This window comes from Jaculus jaculus, chromosome 2, assembly GCF_020740685.1.
Source record: "Jaculus jaculus isolate mJacJac1 chromosome 2, mJacJac1.mat.Y.cur, whole genome shotgun sequence".
Lineage (NCBI taxonomy): Eukaryota > Metazoa > Chordata > Mammalia > Rodentia > Dipodidae > Jaculus > Jaculus jaculus.
The window spans coordinates 101,375,867-101,395,112 of record NC_059103.1 but is presented as its reverse complement, the minus strand read 5'-3'; the positions used below and the strand labels follow the sequence as shown (position 1 = coordinate 101,395,112).

At 41.1% G+C, this 19,246-nt stretch overlaps 1 protein-coding gene across 1 annotated transcript in view; it reads right to left on the bottom strand.

The window, feature by feature from the left end:
• Positions 1–19,246, bottom strand: part of Manba (mannosidase beta) — a 123,116-nt gene that overhangs the window by 13,159 nt on the left and 90,711 nt on the right. Inside the window, exons 12-13 of the mRNA XM_004662987.2 lie at positions 17,898–18,116; positions 14,229–14,393 (exon numbers count right to left, since the gene is read on the bottom strand). Of these exons, the coding sequence (XP_004663044.1) occupies positions 14,229–14,393; positions 17,898–18,116 (384 nt within the window). The remainder of the gene's footprint in view (positions 1–14,228; positions 14,394–17,897; positions 18,117–19,246) is intronic.

Sequence of the window (19,246 nt, the reverse complement as noted above, 5' to 3'; positions counted from 1 at the left end):
ACCTGGGGAACCGAGCCTTGAACCGGGGTCCTTAGGCTTCACAGGCAAGTGCTTAACCGCTAAGCCATCTCTCCAGCCCACAAATAAATATTTTTAGTAGAATTTTAAACAGTGTGGAGGAATAGGCTAGAGGAAACCTAAGAAGATACGAGCAGAGTTTAATGGGAAATTCTGATAGGGGGCTCAGAAGACCAGAAAGATAATGGGAATATGGAAGGCTATAGTGATGAGGTTTCAGGTGGAAAAGTGATTCTATTGGGAATTACACTAGAGGCCACTCTTGTTATACCACAGCAAAGGATTTGAATGCATTTTGTCCATGACCTCAGACTTTGTGGGAGACTGAGCTTATAAGAGACAGATTAGTGGATCTGGCAGAGGATATTTCAAAGCAGCAAGGCATCCCTGCTGTGGCCAGCAGGGCACTCAAAGACCAAAGCTGTGGTTCATGTGGGACCAAGAATGGCATGGTCATGCCAGCAACAGACCTTGGAATCTTTCATTGATGTTGGTTTTGCAGGCAAGAGAGGCAGAATGCAAGTTTCTAAGTCATGGAGGCTTTTATCAAGATTTCAAAGGAAAACTGGGGGTGGGGAAGTAGGCAGCAAACCGCAGTGTCAGAGTCCATGAAAACAACACCCAGGGCTGTGAGTAAGGCTGAAGCTGCAAGGCGGAAACATAAGAAAGCCCAGTGAGGGCGGCCGCGGACGGTATATGTGGCCCTGTAGGCTTGATGGAGATAGTCAAGCTCCTTGGAACCTGGAACCCACATCTCAGCAAAATGCCCTGGGTGCTAAACATGGGGGAGCCTACTAGCAGCACAGTGGGGCCTGGGAGCAAGGCATGGAGGAGACCACCTCCCAGGAGAGCAGGACCTGAGTGCTAGGCATGGACTTTTTGGATTTAATGTTTGTCCTGCTGGCTCTTGGTTATGTTTTTATCTGATCAGTCCTTCTAGTTTCCTATTCTTCCCTTTGGAAATGAAAAGGTTAATCTGTGACACTATTAACTTGGAAGAGTGGAGCTTGTGTTTAGTTTGGTTTTAGAAGGACTCACAGAAGAGCTTGCCTTTAGCCCCAGAGGAGACTTTAGACTTAGACATATGACGATGCTGAGACAGTTAAGACTTTGGGATTCTTAGGGACAGCCTGAGTCCATTTTCCATTGTGAAATGGACACAAGCATTTGTGGGACTGGAGAAGAATACTGTGGTTTGAATTAGCCCCCAAAGGTCCCTATGTTCAAAGCTTGGTCCCCAGCCTGGCACTATTGGGGGGTGGTAGAAAGTTCAAGAGGTGGACCTTAGTGGGAGATCTTTAGGTCACTGGGATCATGCCCCCAAAGAGTACTGCCTCCTCTCTCTGCTTCTTAGATGGCAGGTGAGCAGTCTTCCTCTGTCATCGTGTGCAGCCACAGCCCAAAGCAATGGAGCCAACAAACAGACTGAGGCTTCTGAAAATGGACACCTAAATAAACATCTATAAGTTGATTATCTCTGGCATATTTTTTTTTGCATGTGTGGTGTGGTGTGCATGTATCTATCCATGTTCATTTTGGGTGGGTGTGCATTGTGTGTGTGTGCACACTCACTTAGTGGAAGCCAGAGGTCAATATCAGGTGTCTTCCCCAGTCACTCTCCATCTTATGTGCTGAGACAAGGTATCTCACTAACCCCAGAACTCACTGATTTGGCTAGTTTAGCTCTTCAGGGATTCTCTTGTCTCTGCCTCCCAAATACAAGGACTATAGGTGCATAGCACCACACCCAGTATTTATGTGACTGCTGGGGATCCAAACTCAGGCCTCTAAAAGAAATAAAAATGTATACATATGCATAAAATAAATACATACATATATATATGCACATTCAGGTCTTCGTGCTTGTATGGCAAGTATTTTACCAAATGAGCCATCATTCAAGCCCCATCAAGTATTTTTTTACAATGATAAAAGCTAACTAGCACACCCATTGTAGTTAATAAAAATATGGAAGCAAGTTCCCACTGTACTTCCTAAAGGGATGTTATACCACCATGGTGCCCTACAGAGATCTCTGAAACTGCCATTTCCCCTTTAAAATATGTACTTACATTTCCCCACTGTGCACCCTTTTCTAAAGGAGGCAATCTTTACATAAGAAACAGATAAATGCTTAGTCATTTCCTAGGTTACTCAGTCCCACTGTCAGCAGACAGTCTTGTTTTAGTTTTAAAGTATGTCTACTTTCAGCAACTGGCTTGATTACACTTCTGAAATCCATCTCCTTCAAGAGACAGATGGTATGATGAAAAGAAATTAGACCGGGACACCCAGACCTAAGCCACAATTGCAGCTTCACAGCTGCAGTGGAGATTGCCAGCTGCCTCCCGAATGCAACCCTGCCTCCACAGGGAAGGAACTGCTCTTCCCAGAAACACCTCCTCCACCCCCAAACTAGGAGGAGCCATGTCACTAAATGCCTTCCATTCTCAGATACTTTATTCACTTAAAGCATCCTGACAATAAGAATTTTCCAGTAAGGTTGCTTCCTGAACTGAGATATAATTGTATATTAAATAAAATTCATTTTTTTAGAGTTTATTGTTTTTAGTATAGTCACAGGATGGTGAAAATTTTTTTTTTCTAATTCTGGGATATTTTCACCATCCCCCAAAGAATTAACAACTTGGTTAATAGTCATTCCTTATTTTGCCTTGCTCTCTAAATTCTGGAAACTACAAATCTATGTCCTATCTCAGTGAATTTGCCTTTCAGAACATTTCATATAAATGGAATGTTAGATGTGCAGTTTTTGTTAACTGACCCCTTCACTAATCATGTACTTTATTGCTTTTCATTTCTGAGGAGTATTTCATCATATGCCACCTTTTGTTGGTCCATTTACCAGCTGATGCACATTTGTGTTGTTTCCATCTTGTTGGCTACTATAAAAAAATTTGCTGTCATGAACATCTAGACACAAGTGTTCTGTGTGAACCTATGTTTTCAATTTTCTTGATTAAGAATAGAATTTAATATGATGGAGAATGGAATTTCAAAGGGGAAAGTGGAGGGGAGGGAATTACCATGGGATATTTTTTATAATCATGGAAAATGCTAATAAAAATTTAAAAAATAAAATTTAATTTAAAAAAGAAAAGAATAGAATTGCTAGATCATGTGGTAACTGTCTGTCTAAATTCTAAGGAGCAAACTGTTTTTCCCTGCAGCTCAACTATTTTACCTTCCCACCAGTGACAAATGCGGGCTCCAGTTTCTCTACATTTACACCAACAGTTGTTATGTTCTGTTTTTAATTCTAGATATCCTAGTGGATGTGAATGGTGCTCACTGTCATTTCAGTTGGTATTTTCCTTATGACCACTTCTCATGCGTTTCTTGGCATTTCCCTTAAAGAAATACTCAAATTCTCTGCCTTTATCTGGGGGCGCTTTTTTTTTTTTAATTTTTTATTTATTTATTTGAGAGCGACAGACACAGAGAGAAAGACAGATAGAGGGAGAGAGAGAGAATGGGCGCGCCAGGGCTTCCAGCCTCTGCAAACGAACTCCAGACGCGTGCGCCCCCTTGTGCATCTGGCTAACGTGGGACCTGGGGAACCGAGCCTCGAACCGGGGTCCGTAGGCTTCACAGGCAAGCGCTTAACCGCTAAGCCATCTCTCCAGCCCTGGGGGCGCTTTTTTTGAAGCAGAGTTTCAATCTAACCCAAGCAGACCAAGAACTCACTCTGTAGCTCAGGCAGCCCTCAAGCTCATGGTAATCCTCCTATCCAGCCCCCCAAGTGCTGTAATTAAAGGCATGTACCACCACACCTTGAAGTCGCAACTGTTTTTTTAAACTGTCTTTTTCATTGAATTGTAAGGGTTCTTTGATTTGCATTTTCTCTCCTAGTCTATGACTTTTCACTTCTTCTTTTTGCTACTGCTTAAGATAGAGTATCACTAGACCAGACTGACCTTGAAGTTATGTTGTTTCCCGCCTTAGTCTTTCAAGTGTTGTCTGCACTTTCTTGATAATGTTCTTTGATAATTTTTTTATTGTTTTTAGGTATCATATTTAATAAACTATTGCCTTATCAAAAGTCATGAAATTATGAGCTATGCAACAAAACATTGAATCCTGTAAGGCTGTCAGCACAGCATTTGCTGAAAATAGAAATTCTGAAATGAATGATACAAATGGGACCCATGAATCTGGAAACAAGGAATCCAGTGACCCAGCAGGCATTCACTAGTGGATTTGACAACAGGAACTCATACACAGTACAGAGCTTAAAGGAGCATGAAGGAAAGTGGTTGCTTTGTGATGATTCAGAAGTGATGGAAGAGAAGGACTTTCTGAATTCTCTTTCCCCCTCTACATCTCCTACTTACTTGCTATTTTATAAAAAATTATAGTGTATATTTTCATTACATTAAACAGACTTGGACACACATTAGTAAAGTTGATGACATTAAAGAGTCTAGTTTTATCTTCTAAAGCTATGGGATATTATTGGTGTTACAGTCAGGTTTGCATTGCTGGTAGAAATCACCCAACCAAGAGCAGCTTTGGGGGAGAAAAAAAAGGTTTATTTTGGCTTACAGACTCAAGAGGAGGTCCCATCATGGCAGGGAAAAATGATGGCATGAGCAGATGGTGGACATCACCCCCTGGCCAACATAAGGTGGACCATAGCAACAGGAGAGTGTGCCAAACACTGGCATGGGGAAACTAGCTGTGACACCCATTAGCCCGCCCCCAGAAGTACACTCCCTCCAGGAGGTGTTAATTCCCAAATCTCCATCAGCTGGGAACCTAGCATTCAGAACACCTAGGTTTATGAGGGACACCTGAAATCAAACACCACATTCTGCCCCTGGCCCCCATAAACTGATAACCATACATGATGTAAAATGCAATTTATTCATCCAACCTTAAAAGTCCCCATAGTTTTTATCAATTCCAATGATGTTTATACATCCCCATAGTCCAAGATCTTTTAACTGAGCCATAATAACAAAACATCCCCCCCAAAAAAACCCAAAATGGCACAGAATAAACATTCACACTGCAAAAGATGGCACTGGGCATAGCAAAGAAATATTCAGACAACACAGGAGTTAAAACAACCAAGGCAAACATCAAACTGTGCAGCTTCAAGTCCAACAACTCTAGTCAGTGACAAATCTCCAAGTCCAATAATTCTAACCAGCAACAAGTATGTGGCATTCCAATTCTGTCCCTCCAGCTAGGCTACTCACAGTCCTGAAAAACTTCATCCCAGCCAGCAGCTTTCTCTAGCAGCCATCCCATGGTTCCAGCATCTCCACTGGGTCTTCACTTCAATCCATGATTCATCCTCATGGCCCCATGGGGTCTCCATGCAGGCATCCAGCAAACCTACTTTACACTGCGCATGGCCATTTCCAAAACACAAGACCATGTTGCAAACTCAATGACCCTCTCTTTCCTGCATTTCTTTTAGTCCACAATACCAGGTAGGGTGCCAATTTGTTAATCCAGGGGAGAATAAAGCAGACTTTGAAGAACAGGACAGTCCTTGAGCACTCAGGCCCCTTCAAAAGAGTCTACATTCTTCCTGTTGCCCCATTGCAGGTCAGCTGGCCCAATCTCAAAGGTTGCAATCTCTCATATAATTGCATCTGAAGGGGCAGGAGTTTCAGCCCACAGATTTCATTACTGTGCCATATCCCTCTGCTCACACCAGTCCGTTTCTATGGAATGCAACTCTGCACAATTTCTCAGGACATGAGCATAACAGCAAGCCTCTCATACATACTTCTTCTAGCCCAGTCCAGACAAAGCTCCTTTCCACCCTCATAAGCAAACCTCACAGTCCATAGTTCTTACTGAATTCAGGTCTTGCAACTCTGACCAGAAGAATCCATCAAGCTGTACTTACAGCACTGCAAGGTGTCTCATAGGCCATGGTTTCAAATCCTTCCACATTCCTCTTGAAAATCAGCTCCAAAAGGCCAAAGCCACATAGTCAAGTGTCTAGCAACAATACCACTCTCAGTACAACCATTACTGTTACTGTTGCAGTCAGGTTTGCATTGCTGGTAGAAATCACCCAACCAAGAGCAGTTTTGGGGCGGGGGGGGATTATTTTGGTTTATAGAGTCAAGGGAATGCTCCATCATGGCAGGGGAAAATGATGGCATGAGCAGAGGGTGAACATCACCCACTGGCCAACATAAGGTGAACCATAGCAACAGGAGAGTGTGCCAAACACTGGCAAGGGGAAACTGGCTATAATACTCATAAGCCCACCCCCAACAATACACTGCCCCCAGGAGGCTTTAATTTCCAATTGCCATCAATTGGAGAACCTAGCATCCAGAACAACTAAGTTTATGGGGGACACTCAAATCAAGCCCCCACAGTTGGTCTCTAGGTTTTTATATAAGTGTGAATTACTCAAAACCATGTTAAATTTTTAGAAATCATTTTTCTTAGTAGAGACCAGTGATCTATTAGCTTCTGTGAACAAATTTATATAGGTTCTTAATTGTCCAAAATGGAAGCAGTTTGAATTTACACTTATATCTTGTGTTTGCTTTTTAAAAATAAAGTGCTTGTATTTGTATCCTCTGTATTTTGGAGTAATTATTTACTTGATGTTTATAGGTCTGCGGCTTTTCATCCAACAGACATGATCTCATTGAGTATAATTCGTTTTCTAGTAGACATGAAGCCTAATCTCAGGTGGGCTGTATCACAGGTACAGAGTCTAGAATGTGGATATTCATAATGGTGCACATTTTGTGCCTTGAATCCTATGAAAAGTGTCTCAGAAAGCTTGGAGAGTCCCCACTATCATCATCAGATTTTTATGTGTTTATATGAAGATGATCGTTTGCTAGTAATCTTTGGGCATGGCTGATTTGTATCTATTCATTCTCATTCAGCGTGATCTGTATACATTCTTTGATTCATTTGGAGTTAATTTTGTATTTGGTGTGAGGTAGGAGACAAACTTATGCTTTTGCATGGGGATATCTAGTCGTTCTAATACCATTTGTTCAAAACACTATTCAGGTCTGGGGAGATAGCTCAGTCAGTAAAGAGCTTGCCACACAAACATGATGAGCTGCATTTGGAACCTGCACTCGTATAAAAGCCAAGTGTGGTGACACACATCTGTAATCTCAGAACTGGAGATACAGAGACAGGAGGATTTCCTGGGCCTTCCTGGTTAGCTAGGCTGCCCAAATGGGTGAGCTTCAGGTTCAGCAAGAGACCTTGTCTCAAAAAATAAGGTGGAGAAGCTGGGCGTGGTGGCGCACACCTTTAATCCCAGCACTCAGGAGGCAGAGGTAGGAGGATTGCCGTGAGTTCGAGGCCACCCTGAGACTCCATAGTGAATTCCAGGTCAGCCTGGGCTAGAGTGAGACCCTACCTCGAGAAACAAAAACAAACAAACAAAAGAGACAAATAAGGTAGAGAGCGAGTAAGGAAGACATCCATTAACAACCTCTAGCCTCTACATGTACAAACATACATGTGCCCGCACACAAACACTCACCACACCCATATACATGACAAAAAAAGGGGAAAAAATACTACTCCTTCCCCATTTTATTCTCCTGGGGATGGAAACTAGAAAACACTGAGGTTTCTCACAAAACTTAAAGCAGGGTCACCATATGACCCAACAGTTCCACTATTTAGCTTAGAACTAAAAGAAATAAAGTCAGGTTGTCAAGGCCATCCTGAGACTCTATAGTAAATTCCAGGTCAGCCTGGGCCAGAGTGAGACCCTACCTTGAAAAAAAAAAAAAATCAATTAACCATGAATGTACATGTTTATTTCTAGACTCTCAATTCTATTAGAACCAAAATATGTGTGGTCTTTCATCAGTACCACATTGCATTGAGTATAGTAGCTTTATAATAAGTTTTGAAATTGGACTCCATCCTTCCAAAAAATGTACTGACTACTTACTTATTGATTTATTTGGTTTTTTTTTATTTTTAAAATGCCACATTTTATTCAGACCTTACAAAGGAGTGAAGTGAGAAAACTGGGAAGTAAAGGAAGTTAAGTGAACAGAAGAAAGCAAGTGGAGCCCAAAAGCCCATATAGGCCACGTGAAGCCCAGGAGCTCATGTAACTGAACACAGATCTTAGGGGGGAAAAGAGTGAGGAGGGACTTTTAAAAAGTATGCTTCCAAGAAAGATCAAAAATGAAGACATGCTGGACGTGGTGGCGCACTCCTTTAATCCCAGCCCTCAGCAGGCAGAGGTAGGAGGATCACTGTGAGTTCAAGGCCACCCTAAGACTACATAGTTAATTCCAGGCCAGTCTGAGCCAGAGTGAAACCCTACCTTGAAAAACAAAAAATAGGGCTGGAGAGATGGCTTAGCAGTTGAGCACTTGCCTATGAAGCCTAAGAACCCCAGTTCAAGGCTGGATTCCCCAGGACCCACATTAGCCAAATGCACAAGGGGGCGCACACATCTGGATTTCGTTTGCAGTGGCTGGAAGCCCTGGCACGCCCATTCTCTCTCTCTCTCTGTCTCTTTCTCTTTCTCTCTCTCTTTCTCTCTCTGCCTCTTTCTCTGTTGCTCTAAAATAAAAAATAAAAATACACAAAAAAGAAAAACAAAAAACAAAAGTAAAGACAGTAAAAAAAAAAAAAAAAAAGGAAAAAAGTGGGCTGGAGAAATGGCTTAGCAATTAAGGTGATTGCCTGCGAAGACTTAGAACTCATGTTCAAATCTCCAGGTCCCATATGGCCAGACATAAGCACACACTGTCACATATGCACACAAGGGGGGCACTCATCTCGAGTTCATCCACAGCAGGCTGAAGGTCCTGGCATGTCCAGTCAGTCTCTCTCTCTCTCTCCTCTCTCTCTGCCTCTTTCGCTCTCTTTCACTCTCTCTAAATAAAAATAATAATAAAATAAATACATAGGAAAAAATGTCCCTTCCCATCCAAACACACACACACGCACAAAAATTGCTGCCAGCTCTGGAGAGACAGGAAAAATGGCCCACTCTCTGCAGGGAGGACATAGAAATTTGTACCATCCCACCTGGACACATCCTTACCAGGTTCCCTTATTATTTATTTATCTATTTTATTAGGCAGGGCACACCCGGGCCTCTTGCTAGGACAAATGAAAACCAGATGCTTGAGCCACCTTTTGCATCTAGCTTACATGGGTGGCTTGTACTAACAGGCTTTGCAAGAAAGTACCTTCCACCATTGAGCAATCTTCCTAACCCCATATCTTTCTTTTTATAAGACTGTTTAAAGCATTCTGGGTGCCTTGTGATTCCAGGTGGAATGCAACAGAAGCAGCTGAAATGTTGACAGAGGCTGACTGTACTGACTTGGAGAGAACTGTCATCTTTACAATTCAGCCTTCCAACTAAGATACAGGATGTCTTTTCAGCTCTTTAATTTCCTTCGACATTTTGTGTCATTTCTATTGTACAAGTCTTGTGCTTCCTTGTTGAATTATATTCCTAGGTACAGAGAGTCCTCAACTAACAGGACTTAGATTCTTAATTTCATGATGGTGCAAATGTCATACTTCAAATTTTGAATTTTTATATGTTCTGAGGCTAACAATATGTGGCACAGCAATCTCTTATACCGTTAGGCCACAGAAGACCACAGCTACATGTGAACAGGGTCAACAGAAGTGTTACAGTGCACGGTGTTACTAGGCTGTGATGCCTGGCAGAGTTGGTGTATTATATGCATTTTTTATTTGTGCTAGTTTCAGTTTGTGATGGGCTTACCTGAATATAACTTCATTATAAGTCAAAATTAATTTCCATTTGGTCTCTGGCACACGTAGCATGTGCTCTGCCACCAAGCTGCCAGCTGCTCTTTTGTGATTTTAATTTTTAGTGTATATGATACAACTTTCTCTTTTTCCTTAGTATGTCAGTTAAACTTCTGTTATTTTTTTTTTTTTAGTTTGAAATGTGTTCTTACAATTAATCCCAGTTCACATTCAAATGACATTATAACACTTCTCAGTTACTGTAGATAACTTATAAATACCAAATAGCTGATCATGGTGTCACACGCTTGTAACTCCTAGCATTGGCAGGGCAGAGGTAGGAGGGTCAGGAGTTCAAAGTCATCTTTAACTACCTGGGTCACGTAAAATTCTCAAAAATAATAATAGCAATGGCAATAGTAGTAATAAGAATCCTGAGCTAGGAGCTTCTAGCAACTACATAAATAGCCAGGATCAGGCACCTGCCAGCAGCCCCTGGGAAAACCTTCTACTTGATGGGTCCTGCCAGAGCAAGCATGAACAGAACTACTGGAATAGATTCTTGAGTCACACCTGCCCTGAAAAGTAAAAAAATAAAATAAAATAAAGCCCAAAACCTGAAGGAGAAGAAAACGGGGTCCAGCTGAGCAGCTCCAGAGCAACTTCAGGCACTCTACACAGCCTCCCCTCCGCCAACTACCAGCACCAGGAACCACTGGAGATCTCAGGATTCCAGGGGATCAAAGCCACCACCCCCCACCCAGCATCCAGCACAGCAGATCTGATGAGCAGGTCTACCAACATAACCAGCCTAGCTGAGTCCACAGTGCAAAAAGAAAAAAAAAAAAAAAAGAGCAAACCAGCCTTGCACTCAACTTAGTGAGTCAGGAAGCCACCCCAAAAGGTAGCGGGGCTGTTTTACGATGGAGCAGTACCTGCCCCAAAGCCAGGTATATAGGCCTGTCCTAATTGCACCTTTCATATCAGTACAGATTACTAAATAAGAACATCAGGGAGGGAAAAATTTCTAAACCTAGTCCACTTATACAAAAATAATCATGTGTTAGATTTGTTTGATGTACTTTCAGTCTACTTTGGCATTCATAAGCCATTTTTTTCTTCTGTCTTTCTTGGGGACAGGGTCTCGCTCCGGCCCAAGCTGACCTGGAACCTGTTGCAGCCCAGGAATCTCAGCCTTCCAATAGACAGGATTAAGGGCAGAAACCAACATAACCAAACAGTTTGGGTCATCTGGCTTTGTTTCCCTCTTGGTTTTAATCCTCACCCATGCATAAATACTTCAAGCTTGCTTTGTTTGTGTATGTATATTCCTCAGTTGGATTTTAGGACAGTTCTATATTTCTCTCCCCTCAGCCTACTATGGGAAGCTTTCTACAACTTTTCTCACTCACAATTTGTTTGCTTTCTCTCTCTTTCCAAACCCTTATTCTCCAGGACTATAAGCTACCATAGCCTCAATGCTGTAGAAACTAATCATGCAAGATTTTGGAGATCAGGGAAGGCTTATGAACCTCAACTTTTGGGATCTAATGTATTTTAACAGAGAATTGAAGTAATCGACTAAGAAGGATGAATTATGAAATAGTGTATTTATGGAGAAATTATGAATTATAAGGCTTATTTAGTTAGGGAGCTGGTGTCTAGAGAAAGGCCGGGATAGTTACACACCAATAACAAACATGCTGTGAATGAGATCAAGGAAACGCTCCCACTCACAGTTGCCTCAAAACAATATACCTTGGCATAAACCTAATCAAGGAAGTAACGGATCTCAACAATGAAAGCTATGAAACAAAGAGAAATTGAAGAAGACCCTAGGAAATGGAAAGACATCCTATGTTAATGCATTAGAAAAAACAATATTGTGAAAATATCTATCTTACCAAAACTAATCTACTGATTTAATGTGATCCCCATCAAAATTCCAGTGGCATTTGTTGTAGGGCAAATTTCCTCCACACTGAAAGGTATATACAATTATTACCAGCTTTATCAAAAGCAGCTGAGTCAACTCAAAAGTGGTATGAGGAGGGTCATCAGATGCGCACCTGAGATTCAGGCACCCCCCACACCAGCTGTATACAATAAATGCATGAAATCTTGTGGCCTCAGGGGAGATAGAGTATACAGAGGGCAAAAAAAAAAAAAAAAAAAAAAATCAAGTAAAAATGAGCTCCATTGAGGTGGTTTCTTTGGAATCTCCAAGCTCTGTAAGTAAGCCCCACCCTGAGGCTGAGGGAGGAGCAGCCACAGGGGTAATCTTGGTATAGTGACCCGCTGAAGCGCTGATTTGGGGTCTCATGCTCTGTAAGTAAGCCCTCACCCCAAAGCTGAGGGGGAAGCATCTGAGGGGTGAGCCCCACTGAATTGCAGCTCTGGGGGGTCCCATGCTCTGTAAGTACACCCCCATCCTGAGGCTGAGGAAACAGCATCCAAGGAATAATCTTGACAGAGGAAGCCCACCGAAGTGGCTGCTTCCCACCAGGAATAGATGGTAAGACCCTATTGCTGAAGACTATACATACTTGGGCTGCAAGATGACTGAGAAACCCTGCTGGAGCTGAGCTGAAAACCTCCTCCATGTAGACCAGCTGACAGAAAGCTGGAAAAGGCCATTCTGCATGCAGTTCAATGGGAGAGAGAGAAACCACCAGTGAAGATACTCAACAGTGGACACTGCAAGCCTTATATTTAGCCAGCCAGGCCAAATGAGCCAATGGGTGCAATAGTGGCACGTCTGTCATGGTAGATACCAACTGCACTCTAATTGGACTGGAGGCCCGCTCCATGGGAGGGAATACATCCCTGATACTGAGAACTTAAAACAGGAGTAGTCATGAGCCCTAGGGGTGTAACATCTGCTGCTGTCTGGCTAAATGTATATACTATGCTCACCAAACTGCCCATTAAGCACTTCTTTTAATGTTCATACCCATATACTAATACTACTCCCACTTTTGGTAGAGAATCTTCTCTTTTCAGATGGCAGTGACCTTAGGATGATTCAGAAAGCATCATGGTGCTGGAAAGAAGTGACAGGTGTGATCAGCACTGCAACATCTGTATCACACCTTCCAAGGCTCAGGGTCTATTGTGGAAGAGATGGCAGAAAGAACGTAAGAGCCAAAGGAAGGGTAGGACTCCTTACAAATGGCCTGGATATCCATGACCTCACAGTGCCTGACACTACCTACACAAGACCATCATAAGAGGAGGAAAATATAATTAAAAGCCTCAAAACAAACAAACAAAAAAATCTAGGCCTGGATATATTCACTGCCACATTCTAACAAACTTTCATTGAAAGGCTAAAACTGCTATTTCTCAAGTTATTCCACACAATTGAAAAAGAAGGATAACTCTGATTCCTTCTATGAAGCTAGCCTTACACTAATACCAAAATTAGATGGAGACCCAAGGAAAGAAAACTATAGACCAATATTCTAATGAACTTAGATACAAAAATTCCTCTATAAACTTCTTAAAAACAGAATACATGAACACATCAAAAGTAATATCCATCTCAATCAAGGAGGTTTCATCCCAGGGATGCAGGGATGGTTCAATATACAAAAATTAACAAGCATAGTACATCCATAAATAGACTTATAGACAGCATATGATCATTTCAATAGATGCAGAATAGGCCTTCAACAAAATACAACATCCCTTCATAGTTAAAATACTGGAGTGACTATGGATGGAAAGTTCATATCTCAACATAAGGGCTATATATGCCAGACCTAAGGCCCATTTCATTCTAAATGGGGAAAGACTTGAAACATTCCCATTAAGGTCAGGAACAAGACAGGAGTGCTCACTCTCACCAGTGCTTTCCAACATAGTAGTTGAAGTACAAGCCCAAGCAATAAGGTAAGAAAAAGAAACAAAAGGGATACATATTGGAAAGAAAGAAGTCAAACTAGCCCTATTTGCAGATGACATGATTCTATACATCATTGTTCTGAAAAACTACAGGTGATAAATTATTTCAGCAAAGTGGCAGGATATAAAATCAACACACAAAAAATCTGCAGCCTTTTTATATGCCAACAAGAAATATACAAAGAAAGAAATCAGGGAAGCACTCCCACTTACAATAGCCACACACAAACAAAAATTTAAAATCTTGGGATATCCCTACACAAGGATTTGAAATATTGAAACAAAACATATTGAAATGAAAATTTATTCCTCAATCAATAGAATGGAGAGGTGAGTACAAGAATCATGATCTCACCAGGTGTGCTGGGGCACGCCTTTAAATCCATCACTCAAGAGGCAGAGGTAGGAGGATTGCTGTGAGTTCGAGGCCACCCTGAGACTACTGAGTGAGTTGCAGGTCAGCCTGAGCTACAGTGAAACCGTACCTTGAAAAATCAAAAAAAAAAAAAAAAAACATGATTTCTTATGTTCACTACAGAAACCTGTTCAACTCCACAATGCAAATGACTTACCTGAGTAAGGTAGATAGTATCTTTAAATGCACGCAATGGATCTGTGCTCTGGGGAAGTTTGAAGTGAAGTTCAGCCTGTTGAAGCATTTGAATATTACCATTTTCATGATGTTGTCGATGTAAGGAAAACTGGCTGGTGTTAGACCAGTCTTCTTTAGTTGAGACCTTTTGAATACAGAATAATAGTTACAGATTTTAGCAGTAAAATTACTCTTCTTATGCATTCTTGCCAAGGATTACTCCATGGTACTGATTTCATAAATAGTTTTTACTGTCTTGTTACTGGTAAAGACTAGCTTATGCAAGGAAGAATGGTAAAACCAGAATTTGGTACCCATGAGGTTCCTATTCACACCTAGAAATTTATATTCCAATATTTCTTTTAGAAATTATTGCCTTATCAAAAGCTAATTATATTTTCTAAACATTTATTAATTGTAGCACTTTTTGAGGCCAGATCTTATGTAGCCCATGCTGGTCTGAAACTCACAATATAAGCAAAGATGACTTTGAACTCCTGATTCTCCTCCTGCTACCTCCCAAGTGCTAGTGTTACAGGTATGTACCAACATACCCAGCTTCCTATGTCTCAGAATAGGATTTCTATATTTAGATAAATATTATCTTCCCTTATTAGCTTTTTCAAATTCAGCAAGACTATACATCAATATTCTACTAAAACTATCATAGTTCTTAAAGATGAGTAAAATACTATTATAACAACATTTTAAGTCTTCTCACATTCCTTATTTGTTTCTTGGAGACTGTCAAACAAAACTAAGAAATACATATTTAATCTTGATGTAGTTGATAATATTAATAAAAGACAACACAAAAGTAAACCTTTGTCATGTGGATATGGGTAAGAGTACCTTAGATGTAACAATAATCAAAAGCTCAAGAAATTGGTAAACAGAACTTCATAAAAATTGTAAAGTTTGTACTTTGAAAGATACAATCAAGTTAATAATAACCTATAAGTTGGGAGAAAATATTTACAAACCAAATATTCTGACAAAAAACATATCCAGAATATATAAAACTCATAATTCAATAATAAAAAGACAAATACCCAATTTAAAGTTGAGCAAAGACCAGCCGGGCGTGGTGGCGCACGCCTTTAGTCCCAGCACTTGGGAGGCAGAGGTAGGAGGATCGCTGTGAGTTCGAGGCCACCCTAAAACTCCATAGTGAATTCCAGGTCAGCCTGGGCTAGAGTGAGACTCTACCTCGAAAAACCAAAAAACAAACAAAAAAAAAAAGTAAATAAAAATAAAGTTGAGCAAAGAGGTGGGCCTGGTATACAGGGATAAGGTAAGAAAAGGGGCAGGAGTATAACTCTACCTACATGGGAGGCTGGGGCAGGAGGATCAAACGTTGGAAGATCATTTGGGCTACAGAATGAGTTCTAGGCCAGCTAAAACAACCTAGCTAGACCCTGTCTCTAAGTAAATAAATAAACATACTAAATACACATTTCTCACAGGATGATATATACATGAAAAGATGCTCAAAATTACCAGCCATCAAAAAAAAAAAAAAATGCAAACTGCTGGGTATGGTGGCGCACACCTTTAATCCCAACACTCAGGAGGCAGAGGTAACAGGATTACTGTGAGCTCCAGGCTACCCTAAGACTATGTAGTGAATTCCAACTCAGCCTGGGTGTGGTGGTTTGATTCAGGTGTCCCCATAAACTTAGGTGTTCTGAATGCTAGGTTCCCAGCTGATGGAGATTTGAGAATTAATGCCTCCTGGAGGCAGTATATTGTTGGGGACAGGCTTATGGATGTTATAGACAGTTTCCCCTTGCCAATGTTTGGCACACTCTCCTGTTGCTATTGTCCATCTTATGTTGGCCAGAGAGTGATGTCCACTCTGTTCATGCCATCGTTTTCCCTGCCATCAAGGAGCTTCCCCCTCAAGCCTATAAGCCAAAATAAACCTCTTTTTTTTTTCCCACAAGCTACTCCTGATTGGGTGATTTCTACCAGCAATGTGAACCTGACTGCAACACTGGGCTACAGTGAGACCCTACCTTGAAAAACCAACAAAAAAAGCAAACTTTCTATAAAAATGCATTTCCACATAAATGTATAAAACACAGAAATTAACAAATGTTGGCAAGAATGAAGAAAACTTGGGACCCTCATAAAGCTGCTGGTAGGAATGCAAAATGGTGCAAGTAACTGCAGAAAACAATTCCTTAGTTCTCATAGGCATATACCCAGCAGAGCTGAATGCATATGGTCACACAAGAACAGGTGCATTAATGTTCATAATGTAGTCAAGAGTAGAGATAGCACAAATGTCCATCAACAGATAAATGGATCAACAAAATGTTGAAAATGCATACAACAACAAAGTCAGCAATAAGATACAACATGGATAAACTTTGAAATCCTGATACAAAGGCAAGCCAGTCTCAAAAGACCTCATACTGTATTGTTCTAATGACACGCATTGTGAAGAATAAGTAAACCTATCGGAAAAGACACAGCTTAGAGATGTCTAGGGCTGGAGGAGGGAGGTCAGAGGACAATACAGAGTGCATGCTAATGGGACCAGGGTTTCTAGTGAGAGATGAAAATGTTCTAAAATTAAACTGTAATGATGGTTGTACAAGCCTGTGGATATATTAAAGACACTGAATTGTACACATTAAGAATATAAGCTAGGAAAGCAAGCAAGCAGGCAAGCAAGTTGTTTGGGCTGAAGAAATGGGTTAGCAGTTAAGGTTCTTGCCTACAAAGCCTAAAGACCCGGGTTCAATTACCCAGGATCCATGTGAGCCAGATGCACAAAGCGGTGCATTCATCTGGAGTTCATTTGCAGTGGCTGGAGGCCCTGGTGCACCCATTCTCTCTCTCTCCCCCTTTCTCTCTCTCTTAAATAAATAAATAAGTAAACTTTTTAAAAGCAGTAAGTCTAAAATGAAATCCTTGGATGTAGAGTGGAAATCCATCCATAGAGAAAAGCACATATTCCAACATGAAGTAAAAGCAGGAAAAGGAGAAACAGAAATGGGAGAAGAGGAGGAAGAGAGAAAAGCTGAAACTTGGTAATATGAGAAAAAGACTTATCAGATCCACCTCTTTTTTAAAAAATTAATTATTTATTTATATAAAAGAGTAAGGGCCAGAAAGAGAAGCAGAGACCATGGGCACGCCGAAGCTTCCTGCTACTGCAGGAAACAAATTGCAGACACATGCATCACTATGTGCATCTGGTTTTTCATGGATACTGAGGCCTTGAACCTGGGCCATCAGGCCTTGCCAGCATGTGCCTTTTAACCACTGAGCCATCTCTCCAGCCCCTGATCCACTTCTTCTAATGCAGTTAAATATCCATCTCTGAATTTCTATAAATGATCAAACAGTTAAAGGATATATCATCAGCATCAAATAACTTTGTTTCATATTTAAAAATAAATCAAGCTTAAGCAACTTATGAATTACATTTAATTTGTAAATGCTCCTGAAATAACATAATTAAAAACATAGAAAAGCTATGAACTCCAAAATGGTGATTGTAGACCTCAGTAAATTTCCTAAATTTTCATTTAAATAAGGGTAATATCTCACTGACTTTCTGAACCACCATTTAGGAGCAACATATGCCCAACTTGCCATCCTGGATCACTGGAAAGTCAAACAAACAATGGCTTACCTTCTCTAGGGTGCTAAATGAAGGCCAGGACTGATATCCATATTCAGATACAAATCGAGCTTTGGGGAAAACTGTCCAATCCCAGCAATCGTTCTCATAGTCATAAAAATGTACATCACCATAATGGGTACTGTAGGGGTTTTCAGAGACCCAGCCTTCTGCAATGGTCTCGGCCCCATTTGTAGGACTGGATACAATAAAAGGACGACTCTTATCTTCCTGAATACAGAAACAAGATCATTGTAAGGATAGTATTTTCATCCAGTAAGGTACACATCGTCAACTTAAAAAAAATCACTATCATGCCCAAGAAATGCCAAGAAGCATTACTAGGAGCGTACACCACACCACTCTGTTTTTCACCCCATCGTCTACAGCCTTTCATTACTAGCACCTGATCACAACGTCACAGCAGTGCTCCTCATCTTCTCCATCATGGTTTACCTCCTCTTACCACTTTAACTCTAGAACTATGAATTTTCAGGTCTGGGCAAGTTGGGGGTATAAATAAGGGGTGGGAGTTTCATGCAGTCTAAGACATTTAGCAGCATCTCGAGCTTATCAACGCTAATGCCACCAGTCCCCTCACTACTTCTAATGCAGTTAAATATCCATCTCTGAATTTCTATAAATGATCAAACTGTTGAAGGATATATCATCAGCATCAAATAACTTCTTTTCATATTTAAAAATAAATCAGCCTTAAAAAAATGTGTACAGCCATGACAAATGTTCCCTGGGAAGAAAATCATTTCCAGTTGAGAAACTCGGGTTAAGAACAGAAACTACTGAGTCAGATGTGAGTTTGAATCCCAAAGCAGAACCTTTTTAGTTTTAGACAGTTCTAAACTTCAGTGTCTTCTCTGCAAAGTGCAGATAACTGCACCACCTTTTTTGTAGAGGTGGCATAAACAGTGAATACTTCATATAGGAGAAAGGCTCAGTGTGTGCCCACCAAAGTTCGTGTTTCAATTTCTGTAATACAGACCTTCTCTAGGCAGTGGCTTCTGAGCCATTCATGAATCTAGAGTGATAAGTGAATGCCTCATTCTCATCTCTCTTTAGCAGTGAGAGTTTGGGGAGCAGGGTAGCTGGAATGCAGAAGGAGCCCAGCTTCTGAGAGGAGCTGCCTGTGAGCAAATCAGGGGCAGCTATGGCTCAGCTTTAGTGAATAGGTTAAGGTGTTGTCTAGACTACTACAGGGTAGGAAATGAGAACAACCATGGCCTTGTCAAGTCCTCAGGCACCAGATCTCTTCTGAGTGCTTGCTGTGTGCCAGGCCAGCAGTTCTTTCTACATGAATGACTGTTAAAAGATGGGACTCCAACCTGGAGGTGAAACCAGACACT